Genomic DNA, 16,491 nt, shown 5'->3' with positions numbered 1-16,491 from the left:
CCGTAGGATCCCGCCAAAGTCGGCAAGAGAATGTGTCTGTCACGTAAGTGTTACCAGAGTGCCGCCAAGTTCTGGATTTATTGTTTATTAAACTTATACAATAATATATTTATTTTAATTTATATTTAATCATATTTAGTGCGATGGTTGAGATTTTAGCTTATTAACAAGCTTCGAAATTCGCGGTTGAGTTGACGCTAGGGTCAATTTCATGTAGGGCCGGTCCAAGAATATTCAGCGCCCCAGGATCATAAAAAAGGTCATTTGGAAATTTTTGGTTTGGGGAGGACAAATTCCTGAGAGAACTAAAAAAGCTCATCACAGAAATTTTTGTTCAAATCCATCTTGGAATATTTTGCCAGTCGTAAGTATGCGGCGGCGGCGCATACTTACGACTGGCGACATCCTCTAAAGAGTCCACAACACAGAGAGGAAGCGGGCCGAGCGTCGAGATTCCATCCTGGAGACCGGGTATTAGTGAAGCCGAGTCCAACCAGCTGTACGAGCGAATGGCGCACTGGGCGAGTCACAGCGATAATCTCGCCGAACACGGTTGCAGTGGACGGGATGAACAAGCACGTTCTAGACCTGAGGGCGTTCCCTAAATCGAGCAGAGGTGATCAGAGTGAGCAGCTCGACGCTCAACCTGAATTGTACAGTCAGGCGATGGACCTTCCACGGACCTGCAGCTTGGCTCCAGGCTTGATGAACAACGGGCAGCCGTTGAGAGAAGACGATCGGCCCCCTGAGCGACCCCCTGAGCGACCCCGACGAGCCACTAGACGACCAGAGAGGCTCAAGGACTACGTCCTCTATGATCTTTAGATCAGGAGGGCGCGTAAGGACTAGGCTGACGGGGATGGGCTTAGAGCCAACGGGGGCGGCATGACAACGGGGCGCTGAGGATCAACAACTCGCGGAACGGAGGTTGGTTGGCGATAACGGCCACATTGAGCTAACTAAACACCACAAGAACATTCAATATTAAGAAAAACAGCAGTGTTAAGACAACATCATTAATATAAAAATAACAGAGTTCGAAACAAATGACCGGAGTTTAATCGTAATTATAAAATTTCGTTAATGTCAGTGAAACACGTATATGATATGCTAATAATTACCAGAACAATAAAAGTATAATTCCAGAAAGAAAATTATTAAAAGTAATCTCAAAACACTAACAATTTTTTTTTTAATAATTTGTTTTAATGCGCTTTGCCGACGTGTGGTGACAACGTAAATAATGCTGAAGTATGTAAAATTAAATATAATTTTTATAAAAGAGCATATATATGCTATGAATGTTTTAATGAAAAAATACACGTTTTATAAAAAAAGTTGTATATTTTTCTATTAAAGAATTGATTTAAGAAGAAAATTGTCAATTATTTAAAGTTCTAGGTATAATATTATACACACGTACATGCGATGGTAGATATTTTTACGATTTAAGCGCGCATGTTTTAGGATGACAAGTTCCACGTGTGCATCGTGAATTTTACGTTGGCAGCCCTGCGCGGTTGGCGGCCTGACATTCGAACTGTCAAGTGTCAGACGCCAGCGAAATGGTGGCCGCCGATCAAAATTTGGCTGCCACGTTTAGCGAATTGCATAAATGCGGTTTACAAGGCGACTATGACCGCGGACTTAAATTATGCAACAAAAGTAAACATACGTTAATCTCGATTTCGTTCTCTCATACTTTCACATATGTGTCAAATTACCCATAACCTTAAATTCGTTCGTTGAAAACGATTTACAGTTCTTCAATCGACGCCCGATGACGCTAAAGCCTTGCATTGCAAGATAGTTTGTTGGATCCAGCTTTCCAATTTTAAAGATGCATTGAACTTGATCAACAATTCAAAGTATCAACAGATCGTATCCAATTTTGTGTTCGAGAAAGCGTACGTCCAATACAGACTCAATATGCTCAAGGATGCGCTTCAAACGGTCGAATCCGTAACTGAAATCACGCCTCCGCTCAAAGAATTAAAGTATTTGACTTGTTTATTTACAATATAACATTTAACTGTGCGTTATATTACATTGATTTATTTTCAGGGCTCAAATCCTTTATAGATTAGAACAATATAACGACTGTTTCACTTTGTATCGTGACATAGTAAAAAATACGAGCGACGAATACGAAGACGAGAGACAGACTAATATGTCTGCCGTTTATACGTATTTATCAGAGAATGATGTAAAAGTTTCTCAGCAGTGGTCCGAAGTGTCAAAGTATGAAGTCGTATATAACGCGGCTTGCAAGGCGACTGTGCAAGGTCAGATACTGGAAGCGCTGAGATTGTTGCAAAAAGCTGAGACCTTAGCTGAAGAGTATATCAACGAAGATGGCGGAGGCGAAGAAGAACTCGCCGAAGAAACGGGGATCATCAAGTAATATAACATTGTAATATTTAAATTGTAAAGTCACACGAGAAATGACAACTCTTCTGTTTGCCGGTGCTGTCCTTTTTCGATAGTTTGCGTTATTGGTTGCAGCTCATAATGAGTAACTCTTTGAATATCCCACCAAACAGACATAATTTTTCTAGGATTTTCATTTTCTTCTTGCTAAAAATATAATTATACAAATGTCCACTTGTTAGAAAATGCTTATTTAAACCAATGGATATATTGTCAAACTGAGCCTCTAATGTATAAATATGTTCCCGGGTGACCCTCTTTAGGCGAAACCATTGTTGTCTCTTCTTGCTTACAATTATAATAACTGATTAATTAAATTGCAATAACTGTTAAACGAGACAATGTGTATTGTTCTGCCATATATCGAAGATCATAATATATTGTATAAAAAGTGACAAACAGTAATAAAATTTAGTTACAATTTTTTTTTATTTACGTCGTTATTGCTCTTCTAAATATTATGTCTTTCTCAGGAATTCGTTTGTAAAACGCTTTTGTTAAATATGATGTTTTCTAATGGCAACAAATTAAATGGTCAGAATTCATATCGATTTTGGGTCAGAATAAAAATCATAATTCGGTAATAATGTTATAAACATCCTGTTTCTAATTATATTATTCAGGGTAAGAATAAATATCACATGGTTAGAATGAAAATAGCTTATGGTCAGAATAAAAATATAGGATAATCAAAATTATGGTCATGGGAAAAATATTATAATATTTATAAATATAAATGGGCAGTAAATTATTATTTTCGAAATATCTTATAAAATATCTCGCTCGCGCCTAAACTGTTGGACAGTTTAAGTGCGAGCGTGCGTTGGTTAGAATAGTGAACACTTCATGAATAACTCTCAACAAATCTATTTAATTCTATGTAGGACAGCAAGAAATTAAAGTGTTTCTAAGATTGGACTTCGTTTACCAATCGATTCCAGAAGCTTGAAATGTTTTGGTAAATTCCACAAATCAATTTCTTTTGTAGTTTTGGTATCATTTGTAAAAGAATTAACGCTTTTTTCATTTCTTGAATTAACAATTCAGTGTCCGAAGTTTTTTCAACCATAACTTTTTCTGAATTATTTTCTATTAACTCAACATCATTCTCGTTGATTTGTGGAAATAGTCTTTGCACAATAAAATCGCATACGATACTACAACAGATTTTGAACTATATATTTTAATTGAATCGGGAAGCCTTGCAGTTTGAAGATATATTAACAATGAAACTGAATTTTTATTTCTACTTTCTAATATTCTCCGAATTAAAACTTTGTATAACTCTATACTAAAAGAACATTGAATTTTTTTCAATTAACCCAATAAAAAAATTAACACTCCTTCGGAAGTTGAAATATTCATATCCAATTTATTTAGTTCTTTTATACCGAATTTTAGAGGTTTCAAAATGTGTATTAAATTTTCAATAATCAAAAAATTAATATTATTATATAAACTTTTGCGACATCAACGAGAGCCTTTCGTTGATTTTCAAAAATCGTTCTGAAATCGGTATCGAAGAATTCCATCTTTTTTTGCAATCTAAAATTAACGATAATTACCTTTTCTCTTGTTCTAAAACATACTATTGTAACATAGCATTTCGTATCCCAGAATATTTAAAAAGATTACTGTCGAATTTTTTTTATCAAACTGAATATCTTTTCGCTGACAATTATCAATATCCGAACTGTTATATTCCTCATAAAAACTATAATAATAGACTGGTTCGTCTTCATCAGACTCGTTTTCGTGATCGAATTGAAATACTACCAGATCGTCTAATTTAATGTCTATAAAAAACGTCCATTATTGCTAAATAAATGCCGTGATTATAACAAAGTTGAACTTCGGTGTCAATTAGATTTTCATATCTTCTCATCACTGTTGCACCATCGTGTGTAGATGCAACTACATTGCTGTCAGAATTAATTCCAAATTCGTATAATTATGTTTAAAAACCTTTTATGTTTAATATTCGACTATTCATCTACACTCATAGGTAATCTAATCCCCGCGTCCTTCAATTTCAATAGTTTTTTAGGGGGCGTAGCCCTAGGGGTGATTGACCTCACGGCCAATGAGACTTCGGTGAATTCTATTAGATTGTTTATTAAGTTATAATTACAACTGACTGGACGATTACGGCGTGACGTGTCTTGCGATGAAGGTGTGCAGGTGATGATGTCTCAGGGCTCTGTGGCTGCGTGTCAGGTGTGATCTGCAGGTCTGCCGGTGAGGGAGCGTGGCTGGTTCCTCCGGATGGCTGCTGGTAGATCTTGACTCTCTGGTCGTTTGCGACGCTGGCTCTGCTGGTGACGTCTCTTGTCTCGTGCCTCAGCCGTCTCCGTGGGCCGTCTCGTGTCTCGGATCGTCTGCCGTCTCCTCGTCGGAGTCCGGGCTTATATCCTTTAAGGGGATGCAAGCTAGCTGGCCAATCACGATTGTGCATCGATCTCCCAACCAATCGCTGCATTGTATTTCGAAAGCCAGTTTTTTGCTCGGCTCGAGACTTTCGAATTCTAAGGAAAGGGTTTGCATTGCGTCCGTACCGTTTTGTTACAAAAGGGATTCTCTTAACGACCCGTGTTGTGTGGTCAAAAGAAATCCCTCTTGTGCATGTTTGTCTCATTGTTAATGAATGAACGTTTTTGGTCACAGTCTCAAACGACTAAAATCAAGGCGTGACTTTATAATTATATATATATACCGCTGTTTCATCGCAAATTCTATAAATAAAATCACTGATATCGTTTACTATTAATTCAAACTGGTTTTTAAAAAATACATTGCCAACTTTTACCTTTCCTTTTCTTTAAAAAACGAAGATGCGCATGGCGTGAGAGAATCGATTTAGTTGCGCATCATATGATGCGCGTGGCATAGAAAGGGTTAATCATAATTCATTTTATCTTTTCGATACCCCGCTTATCACTACCTACTTTGTATGCAGCTGTGATTATTACGGACTTCTTCGAAGCACCGAATATCGTTATCCGGAAGGGTTTAACTAATTTCTAAATCGGTTTTGCAAAATAAAAAAAAGACCAAAAATTTTGCTTCTTTAAAATCATGTGACTACAGATGTTTAATTTAAAAAAATTAAACATTATATTGAAATGAAAAGAACCAGGTACCCGTTAAAAATTACCCAGTTCTCCGTTCCTTTAAACACACGGGTACCTGGGGCCCTGGTTCCGGATCTTACCTGGTTTGGAAGCCCTACATCTAACCAATTTAGAAGCTATAGTCACTTTCCGAAAAACGCAAAACTTTCCCACTACAACAGTTTTTTTAATGATATTTATACCCATAGCCCAAGTGTTAAGTAATACTTATGTTTTTATTGATTTCAGAGTCCAGAAAGGATATTGCTATCAGAGCCAAGGTAAAGATAAAGAAGCTACGAGTTTGTATCAAGCTGTCTTAAAAAACAAGCCTTCCGATCAAGCGCTGAGCGCTATAGCTAGCAATAATTTAGTCGTTATGAATAAGTATGCCTTACTTTATATTTATAATATTGCTATGTTTTAGAACGTTCATTAAAAATCTTTTAAATTAGGGAAACCAACGTGTTCGACTCTCGTAAACGTATTAAAGTAGCAACGCAAGAAGGCCTTGAACATAAATTAACATCTAAACAGAAGCGAACCATTCTGTACAATCAGGCTTTATTATCTGTCTACTCAAATCAGGTTATTATTATTTTATATTGAATTCAGTCAATGGTGAAGTATATTTATTTATAAAATGTATATTTACAGAATGAACATTGCAAACAATTGTGTTCAAAGCTGATCAAAGAATACTCCATGGAAAAAGAAGCAGTGCTTATTGAAACGTCTTTGTTGTTCAGAGACGGAAAGAACGCTCAAGCGATAGCTTTATTGCAAAAACACGCTGATTTGAAGCTCGCCACTGTTCAATTGCTTCTATCTCAAGTATAATACTGTGATATAAATTAAAATTGTAAAGATTAATTAAATTGAATTAAAATTTATTTATTTTTATTATAGGGTGATCGCAAATTGGGTATTAAATTGCTCGAAAGTCCTGAATTGAAGTTCAAACCTGGTGTGATTGGTACGCTAGTAACTCTTTACTTGGCCGATAATAATAGAGAAGCTGTTACTGCGCTGTTCAAAGAAGCGATGGGACATTTGGAAGGAAACGAAGTAAGATTTTTTATTTAATATATAATACTGCATTTCTATATTATATTATAGACGTATAACATTAATTTTGCAGCAGAAGAGATATGTCGAAGAAGCTTGGCGTACCAAGCACGGAGGCCCTGGAAGTACACCGAGCACTCGAGCTTTAGTTCGTCTCGCCCTAGCCACTGCCCCCACAGATCCAATCAAAGCTTTTTCATTAATAGCCGATGCAACTCCTTTAAAAAATTCAGAGGTTTGTATATAATACTTTCACTATATTTATATTCTTTCATTTAATAAACAGGCATCTAATGATTAATTATTATTAAAGAACGAAGTCGATGTCGATTCATTAGAAGCATCCAACTGGATGATGGGAGCTAAGGTCGTTAAAAAGTCTACTCGTCAAGAACAATCGCCTGGGTATTTATAATCCATAAAACAGTTTATTATTTTGATTGATGTAAAATTATCACACATTTGTTTTTATAGCACACCAAAAACTGAAAATAAGAAGAAGAAAAAGCGAAAGTCTAAATTGCCAACGAACGTAGATCTTGCAGTACCGCCTGATCCTGAAAGATGGTTGCCGAGATACGAAAGGACAGCTTTTAGAAAGCGGCGCGGTAATCGTGGTAATCGAGAGGTCATCAAAGGCAGTCAGGGTATGACTACCGGTGCTACAGATCAATAGTAAGTGTTGCTTCAGAAAAATATAAGTTAAAATCACATTATAAATAATACTTCACACATTTTCTCAACACAATCCCTAATCGATTACACTGAAATTTTAGTTTTTAAAATCCATATACATAATATAAATAAAATACTGATAAACTATTTTTAAACTCCTTAAGCATGTATAACAATATTTATCGGAAACTACAAGATAATGTTTTCAATTTATGTGGTTTAATTATATTTGCAATAAATAATCATTCATTTAAACCACAAAATTTTACTATTTATGTTAAATGATTAATAAGTTGGTAATGTGTTATTTTAAATGCTTATTTATATATTATTTTAATGTTATTTCAGCGATATGACTAAACAACAGCCTAATATGGGAAAAAGTCCACGTGTCGTCGAAAAACAGACAACTCCGAGCGAGCCCGGATGGCAGAAGAAAAAGCAACAGAAGAAAAAAGGAAAGGGGGGAAAGTGGTAGAGGTGTATTATAGATAAACTTTTTCAAATATATATCTTGCGATCAAATTATAAAATTGCAGTTTTTTATTAAATATTTTTTATGGTAAAATTTGTAATGGCAACACCAATAAAAATTTATATTAATTGAAATAATCATTGATTTGCGGCACTTTACAAATAACGTTTTGTATTTGATAGTTTTACAATAAAAAAATCTTAAATATATTAAATAATAGTATTTTTAATATAATATTCCGTAAATTAAACATGTCTAAACTTGAATCAATATGTTTCCCCAACCACACCACAAAACTTATATAAATTAACCATAATATAAAATTAAACTAGTGTTAAATCATCCTTTGGGAAGTAATTATCTGTGTCAATATATTTTTTATTTGAGTAAGGGCAGGAAAATATTACATAATCCGATTCATTTCTGGTATGCATAATATATAATAAAGCTATGTTATATTCCATATATTTAAAATTGAACATTAATTATTTTTTTCGTATAGTAAGTTCTTTCGCTTTTAAAATCATTATCTCCTAGTCTCATACTTTGTAAAGTTTAAGAATAACAATAAAATATCTGATTTAGTTTTTTATTAACTTGAATATTTTTTTTTCTTAAAAATTCAAAATTCATATTTCTTTAAATATAATAGTAAATAATAATTAATTCAAAAATTCTAATTATATAGTCTTAAGATAGTATAGCAATTGCTGTATCTATAATAGATTAATGGTCGACGATCTTTTAGTTATTAACCCAACAATATTTTTCACTAACTTACGAATTTTAAATTTGTTCTCCACCTAACCTAACATTCAAAAATATTAATCCGTCTACAAAATTATAGAAAAACCATTTTTAGATTTTTTCATCTTAATTATTTTTTTAAGAAACAAAAATTAATAAAGTAAAATAAATAATAAAAAAACATCAACAATATAATATATAGGTACATACATAGGGTGACCATTCGTCCCGGATCCTGCGGGACAGTGCCGGATTGTTCGGATCCATGTTCCGCACGAATATATGTTCCGGAATTAGAGATTCGTATATTATCAAAATTAATTTAGTTTATGTTATATTTTTACATACAGATCGAATTATTTTCAGAGCTTTATATTGACAACGTTACAAACCAACATTCTTTTGCATTAGATGTCGTCTTCGTATTCGGGTATCGACAAACAGATACGGTTTTTTTTACCGAGTCTGGGTATCCCCCAACTTCCATTCATTATTTACTAGTTTATGACTTTTTGCCTGAGCGACGATACTTTTTGTTTAAATTAATCCTAAACACGAGTTTTATGTATTACCCTTTGACCGCGGATAACACATATAGAAGTCAAAAAGAAAATCGCCAGTATGCATTGGGCACCTAAAGGTGTCATGAACCTTTGAGCTTTGTAATATGTTTTTTTTATAATTTAAGGTTGAAAAGCACTTGAATTTATTGAAATAATATTTAAATAACTTATGGCATGGCCCCACATATTAGTAAATTTTGAAATGACGTGCAAAAATATTAGTCGCGGTGAAAGGGGTAAATATAAAAATTTAGAGATACAGTTACTTATGCAAACTGAAAATTTTTAATGTTTTACTTTCTAATATCGCATTCATAACTTGCCATTCTACTAAAATATTAATATTCAATATCAACATTAAAAATTAATACAATAATAAGTATCTTATATGAAAATAATACATATTTTTATTTTCTAAATTTTAGATCATCAAAAATAAGACTTAGTAATTGTAATATTATAATTTAGATACTGTCTTCATGGTTCATATATTAAATATCAAATATAAATTAGTAGCAGTACTTTTTATAGTTTTCTCGTGAGAAATTTAAAGCATTATCACAAAAAATGATACTCAATTTTTGATAAAATTTGGTGAATATTATTTGTATAATATATACTGAACTTTAATTACAACTGAGATTTTCCTTACTATCCGACTTATGATCTAGATATCATTGATAGTTAAAAAATAATGTTTATATAAATTAAGCGTTAAAGATGTATATTACACGATTATTTACATACAAAAAGTAGCTTATGAGTTAATTACATAAAACAAGTTACAGTTCTTAAATAAAATAAGAATCAGTTATTTTTAAATTTAAATGATAATAAGATAGTTGGCATTTTCATGTTTTATATAATTTAAATTCTTAAAATTTTGCTAGTTGGCAACCCTGACTTTTTGGTCTAAAACAATAGGCGCCGTTTTTGTGACGATCGTAGGTAGGACGACGTTTTGCAATCGTTTAATCTCGATTTATCTCGTAATATATGTAAGTAGACGTCTATATATATGACTTTTAATGAATTAGAATGGAGTTCATTTATTGTTTCTATTAAGATTTTTATCTTAAGAGGTTAAATTTACGAAAAATGTAATTAAATACTTTTCATTATATTAGTAAACGAGATAAATCTCAGGGGAAATCTTCAATCTATTGCACGTACCTTTATAGTAAATACAAGTAATTTTGTTAACTTGGCTCTTGATAGCTGAAATAATTTCACCATATATGATAATTATCATAGGCACAATTTTATTGCTGCTTATTATTGAAAAAAATATACATGTTTTTAATGAAATAATATATTGAGAATTGTCACTTTTTCTCACAATTACGGTATATTTATATTTCTTTTTTCAGAATTTTTCGAATGGAAATTAAAATCGAAAGTCCGTCTGCATATTTACGAAACGCCTACAAGACATCCATTGATAATGGAGTGTTTAAAATGCATTACCGTGTCACGGTGTTCTTTTTATTGGGTTCGTTTCTTATCATCAGTACCAAGCAGTTCTTCGGTGATCCGATATATTGTGTGGCCGAAAATGACAAATTAAAAAATATTCTCAACTCGTATTGCTGGTTACATGGAACTTTCACCTTGAAAAAATCTCCAAAAGGTCAGTTGTGTATTGATATTGGGTAATTATAATGGAGTAAATGAGAGAAGGTCGTTTCAGGATTATATATTGAGTGGTGAGACTTATTTTTACACAGAAATATAAATTATATTATATATAAATTAAAATAAAACTATTTTAACTATTAATTAAACTATTAAAAAATAAGATAATAATACTAATAAAAATAATCTTGAATAAACAATTATAACAAGTCATTCAAATATCAGACATGAAAATAATGTACATACATAATACATTTCAACTATAAAAAAATTAATTCATCAATTATAGCCTGTCTGGTGTTAGGGGACATCATTTCCTCTTTTTTTGGGCGTGGCAAAAGTTGGAATTTTATTAAATGACATGCATTTTTCTGGCTAAATTCATGGGGGTCCCGATTAAAAACCACATCGAAAACAATAAAATCGTGTCGGCGCTGTGGCAGTGGGAACGCTCGTTACCGAGCAATCCCACTGCAAAATTCGGTTTAGATATGCTTCATTCGATTCTGTTATAAAAAGTCTTAACCTTTTAAACGCTAGCGACCTTTTAGGGAGTCTCTTCACGCGTCATTATCCCTTATTAAGAATAAATATAAAATACTTTGTTTACTGAATTTTTGACTTCTGAGAAGTGATAATTATTCTTGCGCCCTCCTGTTGATCAAAATTCGGTTTGAATATATGTTGACCAATACTTTATATTATAAGTGGTTTGAATATATGATAAACACTCATATTTATGGAACAATATGTGATATGTAATGTCTGTCTATATTTCTTCTTCCGCTTATTTTCCCTGAGAGATGAGTTGGCTTAGTTTGTATTTTAGACTTGACCTAATGAAAGTTCTAAAACTATAATTAGTTTTAGTACTTTCATTAGTTTATGTTTGGGTTTGAACAGCAAATGGACGTTTCGCAACTGTTAAATTTAGTTTCATAGGCATTTTAGAGCAGTATATTAGTGCCTATCAGCTAAATTATATTTTCACTAGTAGAAATATATATTTACTGGTGAAAATGTATTTGAACTTCACTAGTGAAAATATAACTTTATAGAAAAATACGAATTCACTCTAACATGTATACATTGCATGTAAATGTATATATGACTACATATAGAAAAGCTGAAATCATATAATTTTACTAGCACCTGCAATATAAATTAAATTCGCCTCTCACTCTCTGCTTACAGTTTTTCTCTGTAGTCTTTGTCTCATAGTTTCAGTTTTGGGCTTCTGATGGTGGTTCTCTTTGTTCCTCTCATAAAGCATAGGTACATCTTTACATAGCTCGCGCACCAGATATATCCTATCCAAAATTAATAGCCTATCCTTTTTAAACGTCCAAATAACATAATATTTTCATTATATTTTTTCAACAGACACATCTGAATGCGCAGCTCACTAACACTTTTTCAACATATTTATTAATTTTGACTTTTATTTTTATATTTGCTTTAGTTTTTATTTTTTCATTTAAGTTTTAAATCATAGTTTTAATTTAAAAATAAATAAATTTAACTTCATTTAAAATATAAAATAACAGGTTCGACTGGACGCGTCGACGATCCATTAATTAAGCTTACCTTTTTTACAGCTTCAGAGTCTCAAACTCTGCACACTCACATGCGTCACGAGCTGACTAATGCGAAGACACATCAGAACATAGCGGACGCACCTCGCATTAATACAACGACAGGGGGAGGGCTCGCGCTGAAAAGAACGAGCCCTCGCCCATTACACGAAACACTATTTTTACACAGTCTGCCTTCAGCAGCGATCATTCCACACACGCAGGTGCGACATTGTGCCGACACATACACATCTCTACCTAGAGATGCAAATACAGCAGAGCGCGATATGCCCACTGGCTTTCCCCTACCCAAGTATATCCTTCCTCTTGTCTCAAACAAAAGATAGTGATGCCGGGAGACCATCAATAGCTCCGGACTGGGAAACCAACCGCGGTCGTCAACCGGGATGACCCAGGTGAAGACTGGAAGCGGACCATCGGCTCTGTCGATGGGAAGCATGTGCTCAAGTGCTAGGGTCACTAATGAGGCGAATTCGGCTTACTTTTTTAATGAGTGCTGGCAAATTTTCTAACCAAGCTCATCCCCTAAGAGCTCAATTAAATTTAAATCTGGTGTTTGGGGTGGCCAAATCATATTTTATAATATTCTGTTTTATTATTTTATTTGTACAATAGAAACCCCCTGCACAATTTAGAAGTGTTTGGGAGCGTTGTCCTGTTGAAAAATCAAATTATTTCTCCATAACATAGCAAGAGATTTTTATTTTTAACGCCCACAAAACCAACCCATGTAAACAGTCCAATAGTAGTAAGTTCAATAAGACGAAGCTAAATGAAAAAAGGGACAATTTTTTTCCATATTATTATTTGTATAGTTTGGAATACACGTAAATGAATGTGCATAGATACAAAATTAAAAGAGTTGTTAAACTCTCGCCATCGCATATTTAACAGCTGGACCGGATTAGTCACGATTGTCTCTTGTGTAGAATAAGAAAGAGTGAGTCTAAAAAAATGCCATAATATTATTATAGATAATACAGAAAATAGTATATTTTTTAATTGGGTAACAATATTTTTAATAGTTATAATAAATAAAGGTGACTTCGTTACTATGAACGTCATTGCAGGTTTTGGTCTTAAACTTTTGACTGGTAGTGTATGTGTTCTTTTTTACTGAAAAATAGGTTTAGTAAAATATTTTAACGAAAAAAACACTACCACTTTATAAAATAGATTTGTTTATAAACGTTTCCAATTGGGATCATGGAATATTGCATCAAAAATTACACGAAAAAAGTCAAATAGAAATTATTTTAAAGAGCACTTATATGAAACCGTACAATAAAATTTGTGGCAAATAAGCCGCCAATTTCTAAGAAATGGAAATATGACGATTTAGATATCTTCAAATGCATGAGATTTCGGTACTAATTGTTAAATACTACCTACTATTAGCTCTAAATCACGCTAATTATTATTCCTGTTTATATTTTGAACAAATTTATAGAAATTAAAATCATTACTATATTTTTTATATTTATCAATCAATCGGAGTAATGATAAGTATTACAAACGTTTATCCATATTGTGTGCTTTAGAGATAATAGTAGGGGCGTAAACACAAACTTGCCACCTCTTTCTCAATTATAAATTATGATAAAATGGATCGAACTGAACTGACTGTATTAAAGCAAATAGAGTATAGTTGCAATATTTCAGCAAGTACCATAAACTAGAGCAATAAAAGTCTGGTACTCCAAATGGGGATCATGACAGGTAATGGGTTAAGCCAAAGCAGCAAAGCAAAGATGGTGTTGGTTTTGATGGCTCGCCAACTATCAGCGACAAACTGTACTTTTGACTGACAAGAAAATTGTGAATAAATTTTCTTCAATTGATTCCAACTTTTCCTCAATATAATGTCTTAAAATTTTTTAATACTCCCATGTCCATTTGTTGCAGTAACAATATTGAGTTCGGGTGAAGAAATTTCAGCTTTATATTTTCTAAATTGTCTAAATGAGGATGTGCCCCACAATTATTAACGAGTAGTAAAATTTTACTTTTCTAATGTTGTAGTTCTACATCCCAACTTGTAACCCAATTCCGAAAAAAATCAGGAGCTATTCACACTTTTTGGTTGCTCGCTACTCCACAGGTAAACCTCCCATTCTTAGTCCCTTAAAACATTGAGGTTTAGCAACTTTTCCAATGACCAGCTTTTTTCGTCAGTACCTGACATATTTATACAGCATAACACAGTAATGCAGTCCATTGCTCTCTTATAACCAGACAGTGCAATGTATTTATAATATAAAGAACCGTTGGGCGTGATTTGAAAAATCACAAAATCGAATCATGGACGACGCAGCTGAAAAGACTGGCGGCTATGATAAAGTCCAGATTTCGCCTAAGATGATGACCCCAACATTGGTGGTTGAAACGTCAGCAATAGAGATGCAAGTAAAAAAAGGGCGATATGCAAGCCCTTGCATCTCAAATAGCTAAGTAGCGTGTTGAATTCCGTTACAAATTTAAGCAACAATATAAATATATAGAGAGAAAAAAGGCGCAATACACAAATCTTGCCATCCTCAAAGCTAAGTACTGCGTTGGATTTCATCAAAATATAAATAATACATATAATATATGCATATGGGTTGTAACAAAATCTGAGGAGACGATAACTGCTGTAGTTTTTATCATATCAATATAATAAAAACTACAGCAGTAAATTAAAATTTAGAAAAAATTATAACTCCTTTTAAAAATTCTTCGAAAAAAAGTAAAGAACGAATATGTTATATAATAGACAGTAAAATAAAATGAAAATGAATATAATACTTTTTTACAGAAGTTTCTAATTTTTGCAGCTTTTGCCGGACAATATTTTATTTATGTTTTAATTTTTTGAGGTAAAATGTATGGGATTGATTGGTTTATTCCTTAATTATTTTTACACACTTTGTGTTTAAAAATCAGGTGTATTTTCTATAGAATTACAGTGTTCAAGCTAAAATATTTTTTTATTGATATGTATAGTTCAATTTTCTTTATATTATTGCAGAAAACGTTGTCGGAAAACATGTCATAAGTTCCGGTGTCGGACCTGTTAACGTTCAAGATGAAGTGATACATCACAGATATTACCAATGGGTGTGCATCATGCTGCTTTTACAAAGCTTAATGTTTTATTTGCCATATTTTTTATGGAAGATATGGGAAAATAACTTATTGAAGCAGTTGTCTAGCGAGCTAGGTAAAAATAAATAATTATACCTTTATAACCGTTTCATATGAATAACAAACGCTTTTTACAGATGGAGCTTTTGATACTTCAAAATGGACGACTGAAAGAAAAAACAGTCTCGTTCAATTTTTCTCTGATAGAAATACGTACACTTTTTATGCGCTTCGATTTGCATTCTGTGAAGTCTTAAACTTGATCAACGCTGTAAGTAAAGAATTGAATTATTTAATACCGTTAATTTTTAAAATGTGGTTATTTTTTAGGTGAGTCAAATGTATTTAATAAATTGGTTGCTCAGAGGATCGTTCAATAATTACGGGCCGGCCGTAGCGGCGTTCTTGTACGAGCCGTCGGTGCCAAACAGCGTCGATCCCATGGCTTGGGCGTTTCCCAAAATGACAAAGTGTCATTTTAAATACTTCGGTCCCAGCGGTTCAATCCAAGAACTCGATTCGCTATGCGTACTTCCATTGAACATCGTAAATGAGAAGCTATTCGCATTTCTTTGGTTCTGGTTCATCTTTTTGATCGTAATTTCCTCAATTGCCACATTTTACAGGATTGCGATATTCATCTTTCCGAAGTTCAGAGCATTATTAATGATGGGTAAAGTGCGATCTATTTCAAGGATCAGAATACTGAAAATTTTTAGTGGGTTTAGTATTGGCCAATGGTTTTTATTGCATATGCTGAGCAAAAATATAAACCCGATAATTTTCAAAGAGCTGATTGTTGAGTTTGATAAAGAGCATAAAATGAAACACTCGGCGTTAGTTTGATGACCCATAATACTGACGGTTGTAAAATATGACTTAATTTTCTTTTTTTATTCGTTAATTTAATCATCCTAAATGATTACTTATTATATAATTTATATATTAATTGAACTTAAGTTTAATATTTTGTTAAAAAATGAACAATTATTTTTATTTTGCAATAATGGAAAAAGTTAAAATACAATAATAGTTACTGGGCCACTACATTAAACAAAAATGTACTC

At 32.9% G+C, this 16,491-nt stretch overlaps 2 protein-coding genes across 3 annotated transcripts; both read left to right on the top strand.

The window, feature by feature from the left end:
• Nucleotides 1-1,530: 1,530 nt before the first annotated feature.
• Srp72 (signal recognition particle 72) lies at nucleotides 1,531-7,972 on the top strand. Its single transcript, XM_088200323.1, has 11 exons — nucleotides 1,531-1,665; nucleotides 1,763-1,997; nucleotides 2,065-2,400; nucleotides 5,790-5,927; nucleotides 5,996-6,128; nucleotides 6,198-6,374; nucleotides 6,450-6,608; nucleotides 6,682-6,843; nucleotides 6,922-7,013; nucleotides 7,083-7,283; nucleotides 7,632-7,972. The coding sequence occupies exons 1-11, from the start codon at nucleotides 1,566-1,568 to the stop codon at nucleotides 7,759-7,761; spliced, it is 1,863 nt and encodes a 620-aa protein (XP_088056449.1). The 5' UTR covers nucleotides 1,531-1,565; the 3' UTR covers nucleotides 7,762-7,972.
• A 116-nt stretch (nucleotides 7,973-8,088) lies between these two features.
• LOC148228274 (innexin inx2-like) lies at nucleotides 8,089-16,466 on the top strand. 2 transcript variants are annotated; one of them, XM_088200326.1, is made up of 5 exons: nucleotides 8,089-8,184; nucleotides 10,439-10,698; nucleotides 15,309-15,500; nucleotides 15,562-15,695; nucleotides 15,755-16,466. In XM_088200326.1, exons 2-5 carry the CDS (start codon nucleotides 10,449-10,451, stop codon nucleotides 16,268-16,270), a joined length of 1,092 nt encoding a protein of 363 aa, XP_088056452.1. In that variant the 5' UTR covers nucleotides 8,089-8,184; nucleotides 10,439-10,448; the 3' UTR covers nucleotides 16,271-16,466. The 2 variants fall into 2 exon arrangements, with proteins under 2 accessions (XP_088056452.1, XP_088056451.1); XM_088200325.1 differs by lacking the exon at nucleotides 8,089-8,184 and adding an exon at nucleotides 9,968-10,066 and having other exon boundaries at nucleotides 15,755-16,401.
• The last annotated feature ends 25 nt before the right edge of the window (nucleotides 16,467-16,491 follow it).

Source organism: Plectrocnemia conspersa, unplaced genomic scaffold (assembly GCF_051122295.1).
Source record: "Plectrocnemia conspersa isolate PC_06_02 unplaced genomic scaffold, ASM5112229v1 ptg000012l, whole genome shotgun sequence".
Taxonomy (NCBI): Eukaryota; Metazoa; Arthropoda; class Insecta; order Trichoptera; family Polycentropodidae; genus Plectrocnemia; species Plectrocnemia conspersa.
The sequence above is the reverse complement of the archived record's forward strand: the minus strand, read 5'-3'. Positions and strand labels throughout refer to the sequence as shown.

What these genes read in the sequence shown, in the direction of transcription:
- Srp72 (XM_088200323.1), top strand. Translation starts at nt 1,566, where the DNA reads ATGGTGGCCGCCGATCAAAATTTGGCTGCCACGTTTAGCGAATTGCAT. An exon ending in GAAGAAACGGGGATCATCAA is followed by an intron (nt 2,401 to 5,789) that starts GTAATATAACAT and finishes TATTGATTTCAG; the next exon opens with AGTCCAGAAAGGATATTGCT. An exon ending in CGTCAAGAACAATCGCCTGG is followed by an intron (nt 7,014 to 7,082) that starts GTATTTATAATC and finishes TTGTTTTTATAG; the next exon opens with CACACCAAAAACTGAAAATA.
- LOC148228274 (XM_088200326.1), top strand. Translation starts at nt 10,449, where the DNA reads ATGGAAATTAAAATCGAAAGTCCGTCTGCATATTTACGAAACGCCTAC. An exon ending in GCAGTTGTCTAGCGAGCTAG is followed by an intron (nt 15,501 to 15,561) that starts GTAAAAATAAAT and finishes CGCTTTTTACAG; the next exon opens with ATGGAGCTTTTGATACTTCA. An exon ending in TCTTAAACTTGATCAACGCT is followed by an intron (nt 15,696 to 15,754) that starts GTAAGTAAAGAA and finishes GTTATTTTTTAG; the next exon opens with GTGAGTCAAATGTATTTAAT.